Source organism: Nicotiana attenuata, chromosome 3 (genome assembly GCF_001879085.1).
Source record: "Nicotiana attenuata strain UT chromosome 3, NIATTr2, whole genome shotgun sequence".
In the NCBI taxonomy this organism is placed as follows: Eukaryota; Viridiplantae; Streptophyta; class Magnoliopsida; order Solanales; family Solanaceae; genus Nicotiana; species Nicotiana attenuata.
In genome coordinates, this window is record NC_031991.1 from 68,116,748 (window position 1) to 68,139,247 (window position 22,500).

At 38.1% G+C, this 22,500-nt stretch overlaps 3 protein-coding genes across 3 annotated transcripts; all 3 read right to left on the minus strand.

The window, feature by feature from the left end:
- On the minus strand, nt 1,910-5,872 carry LOC109224011 (cytochrome b-c1 complex subunit Rieske-5, mitochondrial). The gene is made up of 2 exons (XM_019388544.1): nt 5,526-5,872; nt 1,910-2,795 (listed from the first exon to the last, which is right to left on the minus strand). The coding sequence occupies exons 1-2, from the start codon at nt 5,686-5,688 to the stop codon at nt 2,152-2,154; spliced, it is 807 nt and encodes a 268-aa protein (XP_019244089.1). The 5' UTR covers nt 5,689-5,872; the 3' UTR covers nt 1,910-2,151.
- On the minus strand, nt 9,263-11,497 carry LOC109224466. The gene is made up of 4 exons (XM_019389044.1): nt 11,237-11,497; nt 10,722-11,138; nt 9,539-10,603; nt 9,263-9,415 (listed from the first exon to the last, which is right to left on the minus strand). The coding sequence occupies exons 1-4, from the start codon at nt 11,495-11,497 to the stop codon at nt 9,263-9,265; spliced, it is 1,896 nt and encodes a 631-aa protein (XP_019244589.1).
- Nucleotides 13,183-22,009, minus strand: LOC109224012 (glycine--tRNA ligase, mitochondrial 1-like). Its single transcript, XM_019388545.1, has 9 exons — nt 21,472-22,009; nt 19,809-20,191; nt 19,397-19,514; nt 19,004-19,198; nt 18,688-18,912; nt 17,452-17,511; nt 17,282-17,362; nt 14,447-14,852; nt 13,183-13,735 (listed from the first exon to the last, which is right to left on the minus strand). Exons 1-9 carry the CDS (start codon nt 21,964-21,966, stop codon nt 13,503-13,505), a joined length of 2,196 nt encoding a protein of 731 aa, XP_019244090.1. The 5' UTR covers nt 21,967-22,009; the 3' UTR covers nt 13,183-13,502.

A 22,500-nucleotide genomic window follows, 5' to 3' on the forward strand; every position in this document is an offset into this window, starting at 1 on the left:
CCCCCCCCCCCCCCCCCAATACTTCTTAGGCCGCCCTCTATCTCTTCTCGTCCCTCCACAACCAGCCGTTCGCACCTCCTTACCGGAGCATCTTGGCTTCTCCTCTGAACATGCCCGAACCATCTGAGCCTCGCTTACCGCATCTTGTCATTAATGGGAGCCACACACACCTTCTCCCGAATATCATCATTCCTAATCTTATCCATCCTATGCCCGCACATCCACCTCAACATCCTCATTTCTGCTACCTTCATCTTCTGGATATGTGAGTTCTTAACCGGCCAACACTCAGCCCCGTACATCATGGCCGGCCTAACCACCGCTTTATAGAACTTACATTTGAGTATCAGTGGCACTCTCTTGTCATAAAATACTCCAGATGCTAACCTCCACTTCATCCATCCTACCCTAATACGGTGTGTGACATCCTCGTCGATCTCCCATCCCCTCTGGATAAACGACCCAAGGTACATGAAGCTACCTCTACTCGGGATGACCTGTGACTCAAGCCTCACATCCACGCCCACTTCCCCCTGCTCAGCGCTGAACTTACATTCCAGGTATTCCGTCTTCGTCCTGCTAAGCTTGAAACCCTTAGATTCAAGAGCCTGTCTCCAAACCTCCAGCCTCTCCTTAACACAGCCCCGTGACTCATCAATCAGAACTATGTCATCAGTGAATAGCATGCACCATGGCACATCCCCTTGAATGTGGTGTGTTAACGCGTCCATCACCAGGGCAAATAGGAACGGACTGAGCGCAGAACCTTGGTATAACCCCATAACAACCGGAAAATCCTCAGAGTCGCCTCCTACTGTCCTAACCCGAGTCTTTGCCCGCTCATACATTTCCTTAATCGACATAATGTAGGCAACCGACACTCCGTTTGCCTCCAAGCTTCTCTAGAGAACTTCTCTAGGAACCTTGTCATACGCTTTCGCTAGGTCAATAAACACCATGTGCAAGTCTTTCTTCCTAGTACTGTTCAACCAACCTCCTAACAAGGTGTATAGCTTCTGTAGTAGAACGACCCGGCATGAAACCAAACTGGTTGTCAGAAACGGACACCGTCATCCTCAACCTCGCTTCAACCACCCTCTCCCACACTTTCATAGTATGACTCAGTAATTTGATAGCCCTATAATTGTTACAACTCTGGATATCACCCTTGTTCTTATACAGTGGAACCACCGTACTCCGCCTCCACTCATCCGGCATCCTCTTCGCCTTCAAAATAACATTCAACAACCTAGTCAACCACTCCAAACCTGCTTTCCCCACACACTTTCAAAATTCTACCGGGATCTCGTCAGGTCCGGTCACTCTGCCCCTACTCATCTTACTCATGGCTCCCACAACCTCCTCAACCTTGATGCGCCTGCAGTACCCAGAGTCCATGTGACTCCCGGAATGCTCCAATTCACCTAACACAATATCCCGATACCCTACTTCATTAAGAAGTTTTTGAAAGTAAGCCTGTCATCTCCTCTTAATCTGGGAATCTTCCATCAATACTCCACCATCGTCGTCCTTGATGCATCTCACTTGGTCTAAATCTCGAGCTTTCCTCTCTCTCAGCTTGGCCAGCCTAAATAACTTTTCTCACCGCCTTTTTCCCCTAGTTCCTCGTACATACGACCATAAGCCACAGTCTTAGCCTCCGTAACCGCCACCTTTGCTTCCTTCCTAACTACCTTATACCTCTCCATGCACGCTCGCCTCTCCTCCATGTACATACATACATACATACATACATACAACATACATACATATATATAGAGAGAGGGGGGGCGGGGGAGGGAAGAACTTTGCGAGCGTGTGCGTGTGAGACATGGTGCTTGCATAAAATTCTCAGTCAAGAACAGATGGGTGCTAAAAAAGCGATAGATTTCAAGTGCAAAAGAAAAAGTTAATGCACCTCAACAACATATTTGGACTAGTAATCAGAGAATCTTTGAAAAGTTTATTCAGAATAAATTAAGAAACATGAGAAAATCTCTTAACAAGCAGCCAGCAGAATTATTCACCCAAAATTAAGTGCTATCAGTACTGGTCAGTAAATACAATCCATGTATAACTCAAGAAGCTAAACGCAAGATCCAATTTAGGTCCAGCAGCTACAAGTTGTCCTGTGACTTAAGACATAATTTCTCAACCAATAAGTAACTTGTTCTCCTCCATGAAACTGTAGGTAGGCACCTCTAGATTATATGGTGCAGGTCCTTTGCGAATCCTACCAGAGATGTCATAGTGCGAGCCATGGCATGGGCAAAACCAACCACCAAAATCACCAGCATTAGGTAAAGGTATGCACCCTAGATGAGTACATACCCCGATAACCACAAGCCATTCTGGATTTTTGACCCTCTCAGCATCTTGTTGTGGGTCACGAAGGGAGCCAAGATCAACACTGTTCGCCAAATTGATGTCCTCGTCAGTGCGGCGTCTGATGAAAACAGGCTTCCCACGCCACTTGACAGTAACAGTCGTCCCAGGTTCAATGCTGGAAAGATCCACCTCAAGAGACGCAAGTGCAAGGACATCTTTGCTGGCAGACATGCTCAGAACAAACTTAAGGATCAGGAGGCGAACCAATGAGGCATAGACAAACCTGCCTCCTGTCAAGACAAAGTAGGCAAATGCACGTTTGCTCGGGTCACCAGGTGGATAACGCTCATGGTTGCTATCATCATATACAATCTTCGAACTGGGATTCTTAATAGCAGCCACTGTCGCTGGGAGATCTGAGACTAAACCCGTCTGATGTGCGGGGGAAACTGAATTAGATGAGAAACCTGAAACATTTGAAAATTGTTGGAAGTTTGCTAACAAGTACCAAAAGAATCTTTTTATTTTATTAACAACTATCCAAAGAATTGCAACCACATTTCCAGAATGTATCATCAAGATATCCAAATAAGGCAAAGAAACAGCAAAACAAGAGTTTCCAAGTCCCATTGTCTGGTTCAAAAAAACAGTTCAGTTTTAGATTGATTATCATTTCGTTTGCTTGTTTGATTTTACCCCTTGGAAAGCAATGTGTGTGTTAAGAACTAGTTTTAGAAAAAGTGGGTTGTACGATTTAATTCACCTGATCAGAATTTAAGAGTAAAAAAATGGCTTTTTATGAGTTTGAAAAATTGTTTATGGAAACCGGCCATTTGGTTGGTTTCCAGAAACAAACAATTCTTGTAAGTGCCAATAGGCTACACACCACCAACAGCGACATACTTTTTTATCAGTAGGTTAAAGACAAAACAGGTCTTAATGAAATATTAACATGAACAATTTCCTCGAAAAATATAACTGGGCAACTGATTTAAAACTTGAAGCTCCGATCAAACTTGGAGGTAAAGGCAAATTTTTTAACTCTATTTCTTTGTTACTCCTTTTCCTGTCAACAGTGAGATAATGATTGGGATTGCAAACTTGGAAGAACTTAGTTTTTAATCATGCATAAAACAATTTAAGCACTTTCAAGGGAGAATTTTTATCATGCATAAAACAATTTAACCATTTTCAAGGGACAAAATATGCAAAGATTACTCTTTATATTTGATGAGCATAAACTAAAGGGTATGTTGTATTGGGGACTGTATCATAATCCCATGTCATATCACTAATCGGGTGCGCATTTGTGGTTCTCTTGTATTAACCTCCAGTCCATCAACAAAATGAATATTCTAAATTACTTAATACCAGTCCATCAAGGTAGTTCTGCTTCAACTCCAATGTCGATGGCAAACTTTGTGCTGCCAACTGAAGTTGAAAGTTTGAGCTTAAACCACCTTGACCCCCCCCCCCCCCCCCCATCACACACACACAACAACTCTTTTTGGGAGTAAATAGATAATAGAATAAATCTTCATAAGCAGGGAAAATGGAATCGTCTTTTTGCTCGGTTATGCCTGACCAAGAATTTTATAATTTTGTGAAGTTAATGTGGGGCTGTCTAAGAAAGGTCATGATACATTAATTTTCTTAGAATTATCGCGGAACGAAATAGTACGGTTTTAGTTGTATTGGTGTCTAAGTTGCTTGGACACGGGTGCGGATCTAGAGGTGAATACTTACGTATAGCTTGTAAAGTGTGGATTTCTTTTTTATTCTCAAGTTGTAAATAAGTAAAGGATTGATGTCGTAGATACGGTATGTTATTTCTTCAAATGTATCCTAGTTTTGGTTCTGATTTCGGGAATCAAATTGTATCTTGTATCGAATTTTCTCGTCCGTTGTGGTCAAAGTACCCAAAAGTGTTTGACCAAATCCGGTACGGATACCATACCCACACCCATACTAGTGTCGTGTCGACACGGATGCGGCACCTAAACTGAAGTGTCGGAGCAACTTAGATTGGTGTAGTATCCTTCCACCAAAAAAAGCATATTGGATAAGGTATAACTTATACGAGTCTAATAATAATAATATTAAATATTATTATAGTAGTAATATGTTACATGCATATTTCTGCAACGTCTAATTTCATAATATTCCTACATACAAGTACAATTAGATAACTACAGCTAGAATTCTACCTAGGCTGATAAGTGGAGCAACTAGAAGCTGCAATGCAGGGGCAATCGCCCCATGCAGTTTCTCACTCTCAACCATATAAGTCCGGTTACCAATCCTCAGTAATTCAAACCTTTGAGCAGAGTTCTATAAACACTCAAAGCCAAATTCAGAGTTCTATAAACACTCAAAGCCAAATTCAAAGTCTTAGCCAATGTTATTAAAAGCCATCGTTTTGTCGCTTAGAGCAATGAAGTAAAGTGAAGCAAGGGTTATGGCTTCATGGTGAACCCATGCGCTTTAGAGAAGTCTGCGCTTCAAATAATGGTGCAAAAAGTGATTCCAAAGAGAATCAGTTGCTTCTCTGAATATCAACTTTGAGAAGTTGGTTTAGTATCAGCGTTATTGCATATTGGATACTAAATTAGCTATTTTAATCAAAATTCAATTTTTATTACACTCAATTCGTAGCTATTTAATTTCGTTTACCATAAACCGTCACATCATTTCAAAGAAGCCCCATGAACCTTGTCACTTTTTAAAACTACTGTTAGCACAAATGTATTGCTTAGCTTAGTGACATCTAATAATTAGTATTAAAATGAGACCATGAGCTCTCAATTCTATTTATAAGATGCTCAAAAAATGAATTATGCAGAAATGAGTAAACCGTGCTCCAAGATGCAATTTTCAATCAAACAGTATATAGCGAAAACCAAAAAAACACAAATCCACAGGCATCCCTCTTTTATCCCCTCACATAAGACAATTAGTGTCAGCTACAACTTGCGGATCTACACAACGAGCATTAAAACATCACAGCTCTTGTCAAATTCCCGATACCCTCTACTTTAGAATTAGATCTATAATTTCCATCTCAGATAATTCAGCACCAATCAAGCAAAAAAAAAAACGAACTTTTAACATATAAAAATTTACTAATAACAACAACATCAACAAACATGAAGATTGAGGATCAACTTAAATGATAATTAAGAAGCAAAGGAGCTGACCTCTGATTTGATCGAGAAATTGAGAAGCAAGGGAAGTAGGAGAAGGGGATCTGGCCGGAGATGATGAATCATCGGTGAAGGTGAAAGGATTTCTGGTGAAGAAAGCGGATGAAGATCGGGCGGCAGCGGAAGAAGAGAGCTTTCTACCTGCTATTCGTAGCATCTTTGAGAGTTGTGATTTAGGGTTTCGCTCTAACTGGATTTGGGTCTTCTCTTCTCTCTTCTCTCTTTTCGATGATGATGGAGCCTGGAGGAAATGAACGCAGAGAAATATAAGACTTCTTTATTCTTTTTTCTTTTTATTTTGCTGACTCTCTTTGATTTTTCATAAGAGATAAACTTTATTTCTTCTCTTTTTTATTTAAAGAAATAGGAGTAAACATTTCTGTAAGAAATAGACCAAGTCAGAGTGTTTTGTTGTTCAACAAAAAATTAGTATTTCTTTGTCTCAACTCTCAACACTCAAACAAATTGGATCGGGAATATTATTTGAATTTAACGTATGTTAATATTTTGTAAATACAATAAAAAGTATTAAAATTTATATATATTTTATAAATGTAAGAATTTATAAAATGCTAAATCACTCTTAGAATGTATATGACCTAAGGTCTAAAATATATTCTCAACTAATATCTATCGCCTATGTAAACATTTTTTCTTTATATCATATCTTTTGCTAAATTTATACGAATACTCACAAGTTTTAGATCCTTCGAGATAACTACATTGTGTGTGATTTTAGATTTATCTTGTACTTTTTCTATACTTATACTCACAATAGTTATACACAACAAACCAATGCATTTAGAGGCAGACGCATGACATAAACAAATCATTTCAGTTAACATACTCTCATTTTATCGTTGATGTGTGCTACTTGCATCTTATGGTGACTCCAATCATTTCTATCCTGTCCAAAATTGGATTACCGTACTTTCATCGTAACATTCGCATCTCTCTGATATTTATCTTTTGATTGTGTGAAACTTAGCAAACCAACACTCATTCTATATAGTATTCACGATTTATAACTTTTCCTATAGAGCTTAACTTTTACTTTGGAAGATATTCTATTACATAATACTCTTGTAGCGCTTCTTTATTTCAACCATTCTATGTGTAACATTTCATCTATCATTTGTATTTCTTCTGGAACAAGGAGACTAAGACTAGATATCAAAACTGTTTGTATTTAGGCATTGCATTGGACCTCAATTCACTCTTTCTTTCCTATATTGACTAAACTCGAAGTGTCTATATTCATTATCTTTTTTTTTTCTTTCCAAAAAATATCTTCTTTCCGAATCGATGTTCATACCTTTAATCTGAACTAAATTAGAGTCTGTTCGGTCAAGCTTCTGGGAGGCCAAAAGTACCTTTTTTGTCAAAAAAAAAATTAAAAAATTTAAGGTGTTTCAAAATAAAAAGTACTTTTGAGTAGGAGCAGAAGCAGCTTTTCTACTTTTGGGGAGAAGCTACAAATGCTAGCTTCTTCTAAAATGCAGAAGCAGAACATTAATTTGTTCAAGACAAAAATAACCTTATAATAAATTTATATTTTTTAAATTATCCCGCATTAATTTAATATTTTTCTTTTTCTTTTCCTTTTCTTTTTCCTTTTCCTTTTTCTTTCTATTTCTGCAATACATTTCTTCTCTTTAAATTTTAATCATATTTTTGTTCTCTTTCTTTTTTTGGTAATTAGAGATTTTCATTAATCACCGTTGAAACTTTACAAATCCACAGTTAGCTTACAACTCAGCCTATTGTCCTATTTGCTCTATCTCTCCAAACTATACATATATCTACTATACTCACCTCCTTTTCTTCTATTATTTACAATCAGAACTGAAAAGTTTGTATAAGTTGTCTATTCTGATTTGTTCCTCTAACATTACATATGCATGCTATGTTCCTAGCTAACTCTTCAGCTTTTTTGCTTTGCTTTTCAAATATCCTATGATTTCTCTCATTCCATATCTCATAAATTGCTTCTGCATATACCATCCTGAATACTCCTGCCTTGCTTGATTTCCCTTTTGCATTCTCTGCTGCCCATTTCCAGTGTTGGTCCCATGAGGTTGCGCAGATTGGTTGCCTCTGCATCTATTTTAGTAGCTTTGTCCAAGCACTCTTAGCATACTCACATTCAATAAAGATATGCTTCCTGTTCTCATCATGTACTATACATAGACTACATTCCCTGTCCACCTGCATCCCCCATTTGTTAAATCTGTCACTGGTTAGCATCATGTCTTGGAAGTACAGCCACATTGTGAATTTTGCTTTTGCCCTTGCTTCATTTCCAAACATGAACATCTTCCATTCTATTCTTGGCAATTGCCCCATCATAGCCAAATATAGTAGTCTGATCATGCTGCTGTTCTTTCTTAGTTGAATTTGAATTGTTGCCACTGAGCTTCTTGCCTCCACCATCTTTCTAACTAACCAGGAAACCTGCTTTGGTATTGGCATATTAGATAATTGTTGGCCTTTTATATAGTATGCATGTATTCATTTGATCCACATCTTATCCCCCTTGTTTGCTAGATCCCAGTAGTTCTTTGTTGTTGCTGCTTTATTCCATAGTTTGAGATTGATTAGGTTTAGTCCCTCAGTACTTTTGGGAGTACACATTTTATCCCATGCTACCAGAGATCTTCTAGTAATGACATTGACTCCTGACCACACATAGCTTCTGCAGTATGCTTCAATAGTCTTCAAGACCTTGCTAGGAATCAGAAACATTTGAGACCAATAAGCCTGGATACCAAATAAGACAGATTGCACTAATTGAATTCTTCCAGCATATGAGAGTTTTTTAGCTGTCCATGAAGAAATTATTGCCACCATCTTCTCTATAAGTGGTTGCCATTGGGCTATGGACATCTCTTAGTGGTTAGTGGAACTCCTAGGTACTTAACTGGCAATATACCTCTAGAGTAACCAAATTACTGCACTATCTCTTCACTTGCCAACTGATTAACACCACCAAAGAAGATTGAACTCTTTTCCCGGTTGGCTTTCAAGCCTGAGGCTGCATAGAAATGATTAAGGCAATGTTGTATCTGAGTGATTGAGGCCAAGTCACCCTTTGCAAAGAGCAGCAAATCATCAGCAAAACTCATATGAGTTATGCCAAGCTTAGCACAGCTTGGGTGGTATTTGAATTCTCTTTCTTTCTTTAGTCCATTCAAGCCTCTACTCAAATATTCCATAACAATTGCAAAGAGGAAAGGAGACATAGGGTCTCCCTGTCTCAATCCCTTTGCAGCTTGAAATGGCTCAGTAGGTTCTCCATTGATGATAATTGAATAGGTCACAGTCTTCATACAGGCAATCACCCATTGCTGAAATTTATTAGGGAATCCTAACTCAATCATTACTTGTTCCACGAATATCCAATCTACAGAATCATTTTTGGTTAGATCAATCTTGATCATACACCTTGGGGAAGAATTCTTTCTGGTGTATGCCTTCACAAGTTCATGAGATAAGATTATGTTATCTGATATTTTCCTTCTTGGAATGAATCCTGCTTGAGCTTTACATATCACACTAGCAATTACTCCCTGCAATCTGTTTGCTAATATTTTAGATATGATCTTATAGAGGACAGTACAGCATGCAATAGGCCTGAATTCCCTTGCTGTGATTGGGCTATTCACTTTAGGAACAAGAGTAATTGTTGTACAGTTGATACCTTTGTACATTCTTCCAGTGATAAAAAACTTCTACACTGCTTGCACAATCTCCTGCTTCAATATAGGCCATGCTTTCTTGAAGAAACATGAATTATATCCATCAACCCCAGGAGCTTTATCCTCTTGTATAGCACATAGACTCTTATATACTTCATCTTCTGTCACCTCTGCAATCAAACTTAGCTATTGTTCATGAGTAAGCTTAGGGCCATTCTTCATTATTTCTTTGTTGATTGCTGGTAATGTCTTTGTAGAATTCCCCATCAGGTTTTTATAGTAACTTATAAACTTTTCTTTAATGCTAACCTGGTCATTAACCTTCCATCCATCCTCTGTAATCAGCTCCAGTTTCTGTTTTCTATGGCTCCTCTCTTTTACAATGGCAGAAAAATACTTGGTATTGATATCCCCCAGTTTAATCCATTTAACTCTTGATTTTTGTTTCAAAATACTCTCTTCAATTAGAGACCACTTCCCTAGTTGTTGAAGAGTTTGCTTCTCTTGCTCTAGTAGACTGTCACTATATTGGCTTTGCATCTTTTCTTGGACTGTAACAAGATCACTTCTTGCATCTTCAATTCTCTTTGTTATTCCCTTATATTCATCTGCATTTAGCTTCTTGAATAAAGGCTTCAGAGCTTTAAGCTTCTTCCATACATTCTCCATATCATCCACTGCTAATCTTTTGTTCCATATAGACTTCACTATATTTCCAAACTCCTTATGATCTGTCCATACATTAAAGAATCTAAAGGGTGATTTGGTAGTGGTTCTCATGGACTTGATGTTCAGCAGCATAGGAGAGTGATCAGATATCAATGGCACATCATATTCAGTACACACATGCCCCCAGTTAGTCATCCACAGGTCATTACCAAACACCCTATCAATTCTACTTAGTATCATGTCATTCCCTTGCTGTTTATTGGACCAGGTATAGTACTCACCCTTCCAGGCCAGTTCATTTAGAAACAGGTTATGAATACAGTATGAGAAATCCACTATTTCACTCATTGCTACTGGATTGCCATGCATTCTGTCTTGAGTATACAGCATTGCATTAAAATCTCCACCACTTATCCAGGGTTTTGCCACTTTTGTTGAAATGTCATTCAGATTACTCCATAAAGCTTTCCTTTGTTTAACTGTGTTGAAACCATACACTAGTGTAAGGCAAGCTTCAAATCCATCTCTTCTCCCCCTTACTGTGCAATGAGTTAATTGAGCTTCTGTTTTTTCAACATCAATACAATATACCTTAGGATCCCATGTCAGCCAAATCCTCCCATTAATTGCATTCTGGTAATGTTCTGAATTTCCCAACCAGGTAAGATGTTTTTGAATACTCTGTTGGCTCTGTTCTCCTTGACTCTAGTTTCCAAAAAACCAGCTAACTTTATTTGCTTATTCTTTACATATATTTTTAATTCTCTTTGCTTGTATCTCTTATTTATTCCCCTCACATTCCATATCACCCAAGTCATTAAACTCTAATAGGTGGCCCACTATTAGCTGTGTACACCTTTCCACCTGTGTACTCCCCTGTTCTATTCCCTCTCAGTATACTAGTAGCCAGAGCTGGGAACTCCCTGATACAGCTCAGTTCAGGGCTCTTTTGAGTGCTTTGTATCACCCTACCAGGTGTTAGATCTTTAATTCTTGCTAGAGCATGCTGTGTTTGATCCATAGGCTGTTGTGTTTGATCAATAGGCTGCTTGTCATTTATCTCTTCCCCTTGTTGATCTGCTCCTACTACCACAGTAGGAAGATCCTTTATCTGCTTCTTAGCTCTCCACTCTTGTACCACTTTCTCTGCTTGTTGAGGGCCTTCCTGTGCAGTAAGTGGTGCAGCTGGCCTCCTCCTTCTTCTAGGCTGTTCACAGTAGTGTTGCTCATTCTCAACTTTCTTACAAGAGTGACCAATCTTCAAGCATTCTTCACAGAATTCTGGTTTCTAGTCATAGTCTATTGCTTGTTCAAACTGTCTTCCATCTGGTTCCATACTGTGACACTTGTTGGCAATGCTCTAGTGACATTAATCTCAATTAACATCATAGCATATGAGATCCTCTTTTGTTTTGAGGTGCATTCATCTGCATATAATGGTTTGCCAAGAGCACTTGCAATTCTACTCAAAGACTGCCCTCCCCAGCAACTCATAGGGATATTAAGTAGTTTCACCCACAGTGGAATTTCAGTTAGAAATTCCTTGGTAAAATCAAAATTAACAGTCCATGGCTTCAAAATAAGTGGCTTATTATTCATTGTGTATGGACCCGAGTATAAAATCTCATTCATATCATTCATTGATTGAAACTTGACAATATAGTATCATTCATCATGATAGAACACTTACGGTTCTAAAACTTGATTCCAGCTATGTTTTACAAATCTATGCATGTAATTATAGCCTGGTGTTTTTCCAATTACATACACAATTAAAGCATATTTTCATTTCCTAACTTCCTTCTCCACATCCTCTTTCTCAAGTTGTACCACTGCCTTACCTTCTACAATTTTAGGTGGTATATAACTCAGTTTCAAACCATTTTCAGAGTTGCGATTACCTGCAAACAATGAGGTCCACACTGCTTTCTCCCCTTTCTCCTCATTTACTGGTGCTAGATCTTGTGTTGATTTGCTCGTACTCGCTAGATCCTTGCTCGCACTCGCTAGACTTGCAGTTTTCTCAATGGATTTGTCACTTTGGCCACTTAAGATTGGACTAACACTCAGATCCAATCTCCTAGCTGCAGTTTTCTTCATCCCATCACTTGCATGTTGCTCCTGTTGTTTCTCTTCCAATGGAACAGTAGCATTCGCCATAGTAGCTACTGGAGTTTTCTCTGGTTTCAAGTTAGCTTCAGCTAGGTTTCCTCCCCCAGCTAAAGGTTGCAACCTTGGTCTTCCTCGAGGTCTACCTCTTCCCCGAGCCAAATCCATGATGGTCGGACGTCGTACTAACGTGCGCCGGTGAGCATTGGGTTAGAGAGAGAAAATTTGAAGGAGAGAATTTTCAATATTTTTATTCTCTTTCTCCTATTCCTAAGAGTAGATTTTAAATTTATATAGAATGATGTATTTTGACATATTTAAATTATCAAGTATACATTAAGTACTACCAAACACTCAATATTATTGCTTGGAAATAACTATATTTTATATTGATTGAAATTTTTAATTTATATTTTTACTTTATTATATTTTAATTGAATTCCTTTATAATAAATTTTTTTTTAAAAAGAAATCTTTTCTAAATAATACTAATCGCAATTGAAACTTTACTGCCATTTTTCATAATTTGATACTTAAAAGTGCTTTCTTAAAAGATTGGTCAAACACAATGAGCTTGCAAAAAGCACTACTTAAACGAATTCGCCAAACACAAATTACTATTTTACAAAAGTACTTTTTCAAAAAGTATCCTTAAACAAAAACACTTTTCAAAATAAGCAATTTTTAACTTGGCTAAAAGAGTTCTTAGTCACGTTTCCTTATATCTTGATGACTTGATCCATCAGTTACCACTAATAATTGTAACTTGGCCGTCAGATAGATGTGAGAGCCTAATATATTTCACAATAAAATTAGGTTTAAATGCAAATTGACGCATGATTTTACAAGATCAGCCCTGAACTTTGAGTTTTCCGGAATATAGTAGAAAGGCTAATTCCGATAAACCCTCGGCTTTCCGAATAACAGACATTTGCAACAAATATTTTCCATTGCTATCCGTCAAGGGCCAGCCCTTAGGACCAATCACAACCTTTGAAACTTCAAGATAATGAACACGCCCCTCTACCTTTTCTCGCTTAAATACCAGGCTTAGTTCGCATGTGATAGGGCTTGAACCTGTGACATAAGCCACAAGTCCCTCAATCTTTGCAACTTGAATTAAACCAGGGGGAGCGCTTACATAAGTATGATGTTCTTACCATGAACACACCAAGTGAATAAAATACTTCCACCTCTCTCCATTCTTGTCAACTCTCAATAGCAATACATCCTGTAAATTTATTTCATAGTACATTGAGTATTAGCAGTGAGAAAAATTAAAAGAAGTCGTCAAATTAACCTTGGGCCAAGAGAAGTTAACCCAGTTAAATAGGTCTACAAAAATTCCTGAATTCAGGACAAGGGATAAAAACTTCTGAAAGTGACAATAATGGTATGAATACTATCATTTGATATTCCTCTGCAGTTCCTCAAGAATGTGGAGTATACATGTTCAAAACATCTTCACTTCTCTGCAATATGCCGTCATTTGATATCACTCCTCTGCAGTTCCAGAAGAATGTAGAGGATACATCTTCAACACATCCGCCCATGTGCTCACTCCATCAGTCACCTCCCTCACAACTGATGCGACCTTATCCGTGCTCACCCGGACCTGATCTTTGCTATCCCTCTCTCGCACTGTCACCGATGACGTCGAATCAACAGTGATGGCAAAGGGAACACCAAGTTCATCTGTTCTTGCATACCTTTTCCCTATAGAAGTACCTGCAAACGTAAGCGAGAGCAATTAGTATGGAAGATGAGGATACGACACCAGAAGCTAAGATAAGTCAAATTACCCTAAGACCTTTTTCTTACTGTAAATGCCACCCACTGATCTATTTTAAATAAAGCAGGTAGCATCTAACTGACATAACAATATAGCACCAATCAGAGCAGATAATGCCAATATGCTTCCACATGCAACGATAATAACATTCTTTACTGTCACCTCTTCTTGGATATGACTCTTACCACAAGAATGGCAGAGTAAATAGAATATAAATTAAGAGAAGAAACAAAAGCAAATTGTTCAAGTGGAAGGAGCTGCAACTGTGCATAGAAGATACATAGAAACAAATTATACACAAAACAATCTGGACAAGCTACAAAGAATCATCCAAAAATTTATCAGGTCTATTAAGGTGTGGAAAGGAGAAAAAATCAAGGTATCATGCCGGACTCAAAGTCTGACTACCAAATATGTACTCAATGCATGTATCGTCCATATTATGGGTATTCTGACAGTATTCACGTGTCTCTTACAGGGGAAAGTGACAAGTACGTGAGGGCACAATGAAGGACAGAAGTACCATTGCACATAGGACTAAAGCTAACAGTGTCTCTCTATCTCCTCATCTCGTGATACCATTTGCATTAAGTTCCAAATCGAAGCATAGCACAAAGGAATCAATCGAAGTACTCTTAGCAACATACCTGTTATATCAATCTTATGTGAGATTCCAGCAGCAGTCAAAGACTTTGAGATTAACTTGGCAACTTCTTCATATTGCTGATTCTGAACCAGTGGAAAAACAGTGCATTTGATGGGAGCCACTAGTGGTGGGAAGCGGAACACATTTAGCTGCTCATCTCCACCTTTACTTGGCCTTGTGTAGAATGAGTGCTCATAAAGACAATATATTATCCGTCCAATTCCAAATGAGGGCTCAATCACTGAAGGTGTAAACACCCTTTGGTGCTCTTTCTTTTTTTCCTTGGAAATAGAGACCATGCTTTTCTTAATGGTGACATTCTTCCCGAGAGTACATACATGGAACTCTACCTCTCCCTTGGATTCCAGATCAGCCTTCATCTCCATAGCCACCTTTTCTTCCATTGCCTGGTGTAAACAAAAGCAAGCAGAACAAATCAGCATTGCTTTCTTTCTATCTAATGCAGCTTACCAAATACTGGAGGAAAAAAAGATCGATAAAATCGAATTTTTTATTAGCAGTCCGAAAATTGAGCCAAAATTAACTTTATAGAGTCGTTATTTATGATTTACTGCATCATTTTTTTTCTAGCTCCTAAAATTATTGCAATTTTTTTTTAATGGGGTCAAGTAAACATTTAAGGAATTTGCGTTTATTCAAGAACAGCAAATAAGTTGATACTCTAGTTAGATTGAGAGCTTCTCTAGGTTAAATTTCGGTTGAAAACTGTGCACTACCATTATAAAGCCTGGATATAATTACCTAAATTCAATATGTCGCAGTTTTTTTGTCAAATGAACTGTCATTCTTCATCCATTCATAAGCCTAAAAATTAACAAGCAAAATAGCCTCAGCAGACTCAAACTCACTAGTACTGTGGCACTATCTGACATTACCCCGAGGCCAGGTCAGGCATGTTAGATAATAGATAGTACCACAATAACAGTGAGCTGAGACTGCTGAGGCAATTCTCAACATTACTGTTTAAGATGGGTTCTGGGGTCAAGAATTTACGAACAACTTTGGATGCTAAACTTGAAGAGGATAATCAATAACTGATTTGCAATTGGCAGTATATCAAAGCAACACATCCATCCCTAGTTTACAGAGGACACAAAAGGAGATCAAATAGAGGAGTCTCTCTCATCATCCTGCAGAGGATTCTGAAGACTTCAAGGAACCAACAGTACACACTGTATTATTTCTTAAGGTTCGCCTAAGTTTTTCAGTATCACAGTTGAATCTTAGCCGATGAAAAAAAAAACACTTCTGGTACACGAGGAAAGAGTTGTAGGTAAGAAACCAATTTTGATAAAAGAAAATAAAGTGGATGTTGCTAGAGAATGGTGGTTAAAGATCAAAATAAGAAGAAATCGAACTACATACAGGGAAAACAGAAAGGTGTGATATCACCAGTCAAATTTAAGATGTAACCAACAATACGTTTGCAATTAATTTCACCTACCAACAGGAAAAATTTTTTGTTATTTGATGTCATTCGTATCAAAGAGCCTGCTTTGAAATTATAATACTACAGATTTCTGATACTCGCAAGTACAGATTCTAAGAAGGACACCATAACAAACTATTTCTATATTTCCTGCGTTACTTATGATTTTTGCAATTATTTACTATCACTCTTTTTTTCTTGATAAAAATGAAAAACCAATCTTTTCTTTTTTTATGACCGAGAAATCCGTTTGGGGCCAATCCTTTGGACCAACCGCAGCCTTCGAAACTCGGTGGATAATGGGCCCGCCCCTCTACCCTTCTCCACTTAAATACCCGGCTTTGCTTTGCATGGTGTGGGGGCTTGAACCTGTGACCTAAGACACAAATCCACCACCCTTTGCCACTTGAGCTAGGCCCTAGGGGCTTGAAAAACCAATCTTTTATTCGAAAGTAATGAAGTTTCTTCTTGATTGCTAATCATTATTCATCCATACCAGTAAATCTATTACAGAAGGATCTCAAGAAATATCAACCAAGTATCTGCCAGTACATTTAACAGCTCTAAAGCAGAGCTTCAAAATCAAAACATTTCTGCCATTCTTTATGCTCCATACATTTAGCTTTTAGCTTAAGCTCAGCCTCCCTTTCACCTTAAGCTTCGAATAATCAGCCCTAGGTCCCTTTTCAAAATCGACTAGCTATATTTCTATTTTGTTCAAAAAAGAGGTAGACCCATGCTTGTTCTGCTCAAGTAACTCTGTTAACCAATCAATAATGAGTTTCATTGCAGCAGAGACCTAATCAATATTACCTAAACATCATACAAAATCAGCATACTTAAGAATTTCCAGTTCTAGCAGTGAATCCTAATAGATTTTTTATTTTTGATATATCAAGTGCCAATCCAAATGGATATCTCTAAATTTGCTAATGATAACATAACCTCAGATCACATTAAAATTATTCATGAAATTCACAGACTCTTTTCCTTGTCCTATGGCTAGATGGGTTAGTAACTAAGAAAGGTCAGATTGATTGAGACCTTACAACTGATGAAGAAGCCAACTGTTAATCTTCCCAGCATTACCTTCCCATAAAATAAGACATTTTCTTTTTCAGCCTCCCTTCTTTTTTCCTAAATTCTCTTCAAATGGAATATGGGAAAATTAAACAGAAATCAATTGATAAAATCGAATTTCCAATAAAATCACTAGCATTAGAAGCCTAGCAGAAAGCATTAAAAGAATATAGAGTTGTAATAGAACTGATTGCCAATATTATTCAAACAAACAAATGTAGTTTCATGAAATACTTCATTGAGGTAAATGTGGCAGATGTTTGAATTCAATTAAAAATAGGGTGAGGGAGTGAATGCACAAGCTACCTCCAAGGCTTCAGTTACCATCTTTTGGTTGCCCTTAAATGCAAGTCCAAGCTCCTTCTTGATAGGTGTTATGACCAGTTTCTGATGTTATACAAACAGTTGAAATCAGATGGTTGCCGACATGCATACAACCATAATCATGAATGCAAATTAGCTAAATAAACAGCAACCTCTACTTCTCTTGGTTCTGAGAATTTCTCCTGAGCCACAAGAGCAACAGAACTTTTTTCCTGTCATACAAAGATGTCCAACATGTTACCAATGCGTGCAATATAATATCCAGATCACCAAGGAGGAGAATATTTTAAGAAGTCAAAAATATATTCTGACACTTCAAATTCTTTTTGATGACCGACTGCCGATATTATATTATTTTCTGAATAGCTCTACCATGACAATGTCATCACTAAATGCTTATTATTGAGATGGATAATACAGATGGAATACATCAGTTTTTGTCAGTAGTGACTGATGCATATTTAGGGAGAAACACTAGGGAGAGCAAAAGTTAGTAGTTATACCAAGATGAATAGAATAAAACACAGAGAGAGCTGAGAATCTACAGAAAATGGGTCAGAACTCGGAATGAGTCTAAACTGCACAAGTTCTTCAACCCATTTGCACCATCCTATCTAAGGCAAGAAATGGTTTCTCCAGGGCATTTGGATGTTTATCTTATGAAGAAGTTCATTCAAGTTTTCAAGGCACCTCTTACTTGCTATCCAAAATGACCACATGAGACAATGCAAAAAGCATTACCAATACTTCATTGCCCGCTTATCCTCGTCGCAATGCTGGATAATGTTATTAGACATGTTCAACATGTTAAGTTTAAGAAGCAAAAGTCAAAGATGAAATTGCTTGGTAGATTTCATCGACTCACTATAGGGATAGGAATTGTACAGAAGGAACCCTTCTTTTTGTTTTTGTATAGGAGGGCTCTGACTATGTAAATGTACCAGCACCATCTTAGTGCTAGATTTTTTCTATCAATATATCCATTACTTCCCCAGACCCCACTTGTAGGAAACTACTGGGTTTGTTGTTGTTGTTGTAATATATCCATTACTTACCCGTTCAAAAATAAAGATTAAGAAGCAAAAGCTTGTTCTTTCACTTAAGATGAATCTTGTAAAGTAAATTCGCTATAAAGATCTAGGTGGAGTAAGTTTGTGAAACCTTTTCAGATATCTCGCAACAACTTTTCCAAAAACGTGTTTGTTTAAGTTTTTTCCAAAAAGCCCTAGCAAAATGCTTTTTCATAAAACTGATTGTTGAAGAAGTTGTTTGAGTGAGTTTTCCAAACAAAATTCGTCGTTCATTCATAAAGCAGGCACAAAATTTTCAGATATACAGCTATCCAAACACTTTGTTAAGTAAACCGAAATGCACGGTTAAACTTTTACCGAATGGGCACGCAAATCATATGCAGATCTATCAGCAATCCCAACACATTCAATCCAACCGTAAGAACTCTCAATTTCAGCATCCCAGCAATCTGCAGCATAGTGAGCCATCTCATTTGCCAGATGCTGACGGAAACGCAGACGTTCTTTGTCTATTCCAAGTCGTGTCAGGAAAAGATAAACTCTCCCAATAAAGTACCCGAGTGTTTCATTATTGACAATTCCCTGCCCAAAGTTGGTTCAAATAGTGAAGTTATGGCTTGCATATACAACTGCAAATTAGAAGAACAAGCATGAAGACACAACAGAAACTCACACTAGAAACAGCTTCACCAAGCTGAAGTCTCTTTGCACATTGCCCAGACACTTGTTCATCCCTAGGAAACATTAGAAACTCCAATTTTGCAACATCGGAAAATTTTGGATGAGATTTGTCCTGGGGATCAACAAAATGTTCAATTTCTGCTAGAGTGAACTCACGGACTCTGAGAAGACCTTGGCGGGGAGATATCTGCACAGACAAATTCTACAACGATTAATTCCTTTTGCAACATGATCTGCATATCTGATGGGGGAAAAAGTTTCTTAATTGGCTTAATATGGTTCAACAGATTACCAACATGCATAGCATAACTATATCCAGAACAATAAACATAAAAGAAATGCAAAAACACATTGTCATTTTTCAAATCAAAAGAAGGCTCATGACCTCATTTCGAAAAGCCTGACCAATTTGAGCAGCAGCAAAGGGAAGCTTATTTCCATTATAATAGTAAAGATCTTTGAAATTGACAAATATGCCCTGTGCTGTTTCAGGACGCATATACCTGCATCGCGAGAAAACAGTAGCACTTAAGTGAGACAAGCTTCAAAAGAACAACAAATATATAATAACCAGCATAGGTTGTTCCCCGAGACTTCCTGCCAGATGATGCTCTCAAGTTCAAATAGAACTGTGTTAAGTAGGGGGAAAAAGGAATGTTTAATCAGCATAAAAGGTGAAATATTCTGACAAAAGCTCCGCCATAATAAATGAATTGACACTAAAAATTTCACTAAAGCAATAAATTTTTTGGGGGATATGTTCACTGTGAGTAATAGATTTAAAACATGGTTCTCACCCTGGGCTCACGCCAGATGGACCAATGGATGTCTGAAACATTAGATTGAATGGATAAGGATCAGAAAGTGGATTCTTTGTATCCGGTGCAGTTATACCATACTCCTTTATCTTGGCACCAAGCTCCTCAGCAGAGAGATCATCCAAGACAGCAAGAATGTGCTTCAACTCTGCGGCCTTTTCCGAAGACAGGCTGAAGTCCTTCTCAACTTTTTCTTTACAGTAATCCTTGAGCAAATGATCAGCTCGATAACATGTTCCTGTCTTCTCGTCCTTAACCATCAGATCAGTGAACTTTTCAACGTGACCTGATGCCTTAAGGACAACCTCAGGGGTCACACATGGGCAGTCAACTTCCAACATGTTCTCCTCCAAAACAAAATGCTGGAATGTGACAAGAAAACCAAAGTCTAAAAATCATGAGAAGGTGAATTTATATTTTTAAAATATCCCAAAAGCATTTTCTTCCTTTTATGGTATGTCAGGTCACCTGATCCAGTTATTCTGAGATCCTTGATTTACTTTTAAAGAATGAGCCCCTTTGAAGTTGTTTTCAACTGGTCTTTAGACCTAGTGATTCTAAGTAAGGAGGTTTGTTTGGTAGGAAGGTGTGATGCACCACTTAGATCCATCATGGAACTATGATTACCTATCTTGTTCAAGTTTTTTTCCTTTTTTTGATCAAGTGGTTATCTTGTTTGAGTTAATTTTTTTTGATGAAATAAATTGTTGTATTAAAAGGCATCAAGAAGATGCAAGAGTACAAGGAGCTACTTACAAGAAGTAGATATACAGAAAACAAAAGTGAGTTGCTAGCCCCTATACAATGTCTCAATCTAGGACAAGAGAGCTAATAAACTCCAAAAAGTGTTCAGTACTAACTATTGAGGACAGCTTTGTCCAGCAAAAAAGATTGGTTAAACATTTGGCTTTAATAGAGTGGTTTGGAGTTGAGATGCCATCAAAACATCTTTTGTTTCTCTCATTCCATAGACACCAAAAAATAACTGCAGGTATCATAATCCAGATCTTTTTGATGGATTTATCAACTGGCCAAAGACTCCAACTCAAGTACGCGTCTCTCAGATTTTGTGGCATGACCCACCTTATCCCAAAAATACTATAGAACATGTTCCATATATCAATGGCTACTGGACAGTGCAGAAGGAGGTGACTGATAGATTCCTGGTTCCTCCTGCATAGATAACATCTATTAACCAGTTGAAACCCTCTTCTGTTGAGATTATCTTGAGTTAGGCAAGCTTCATGTAGGGCTGTCCAGTTGAAACCAATGACTTTCACTGGTAATGCTCACACACAAAATAAATGAAGAAATGACTGATTAATTTAAGGGTTTAAGCTATATATGCTGGCAATGCAAAGATTTTTTAAGGTTAATTACCATATTTACTAGATTACTTACTAATTGACCAGATTGTATAGATACTTTTTACACCTTAGTGCATAGGACTTGCACTCTTTCAACATATACAGATCGTTTGCGAGAATCAAAACGCAAAATCCGCCAGTTCTAACTGCGTGGAATGTAAGCATTCTAGTTGGAGGTCAGTGAATATTCAATAGGTAAGAACATTTTTAAAAATTTAAACAAAAATCATACACGTTATGCTTCCTATTTAATCCTAAATATAGCAGAAGCTAACCTGACGCCAGAAAGCGAGTACATTGGACTTGACAGAACAGCCAGGGGGGCCGTAATCATAAAGGCCAGCAACGCCACGATATATTTTGAAAGACGGAATATAAAAAAGACGGCGCTCGAGAGTGTTTACGACGTTCTGACGGAACGCATCTCTGCTGGCGGATGACGAACCGCCGGCAGCGGCTTGAAGCTGGCTCTCAATGGATGATTTCTCGAGCTTCAACGCGTTTAAAGCTTGAACGGCAGCTTCGATTTCAGGCTTGGAAGCACCGGACGACTTTAATTGGCGGACGGCGTTGCCTTGGAACTCGATGCTCGATTGCTTCTGAGCAAGAGCTTGGCGGAGTGAGTCTTCGGCGGCGGCGGCCATTGTTGCGGAAGAATAAGGAGCTCCGGTGTAGGGTTTTAGAAATGAACGAGTGTGGGGAAGATGAGTGGAGATTACGCGGTGGCGAAAGGAAAACGCGCACGTAGTAAGAGCACGAACGATACGCATGCGGCACTGCCACTGTGCTTCTTTTAGGGTTTTGTGCTGGTGTATACATACTATACATTAAACACAAAATGCAAATAATTTTTTAAAACATAAAAATAAAGACGTTACAATAACATACCCATTATTATCCCATACTTTAGGGCTGCTTATTAGGCGAATTGGACGGTTATTTACTCTTAACGGTTTGACTTATCGGTTATCGACTTTTAAACGTATTAATCCGCTAGCCGCCCGATAAGTTATCGGGCGGATTGGTATCGATTTAGCTCTTATTGGACGATTTATCGGCCTAGCAAAATTATCAATGATTCTAGGAATCCAACAGTACTACCAGAAGAAGGAAAATAAGCAAAAAATTTAGGACTTGACATGACTTCGGTTTAAAAAAGAAGACAAGAAATGGCTACTCTTTGCGCTTCTCTTCGACAACAGCTTCCTCTTGAAATCATTAAGGTTTGTGAAACGTGTGTTCCTTTTTTCTTTAGATTTCCCAACTTTCCCTCGATCGCAGAAACCGTATTGCACTAATTCTAC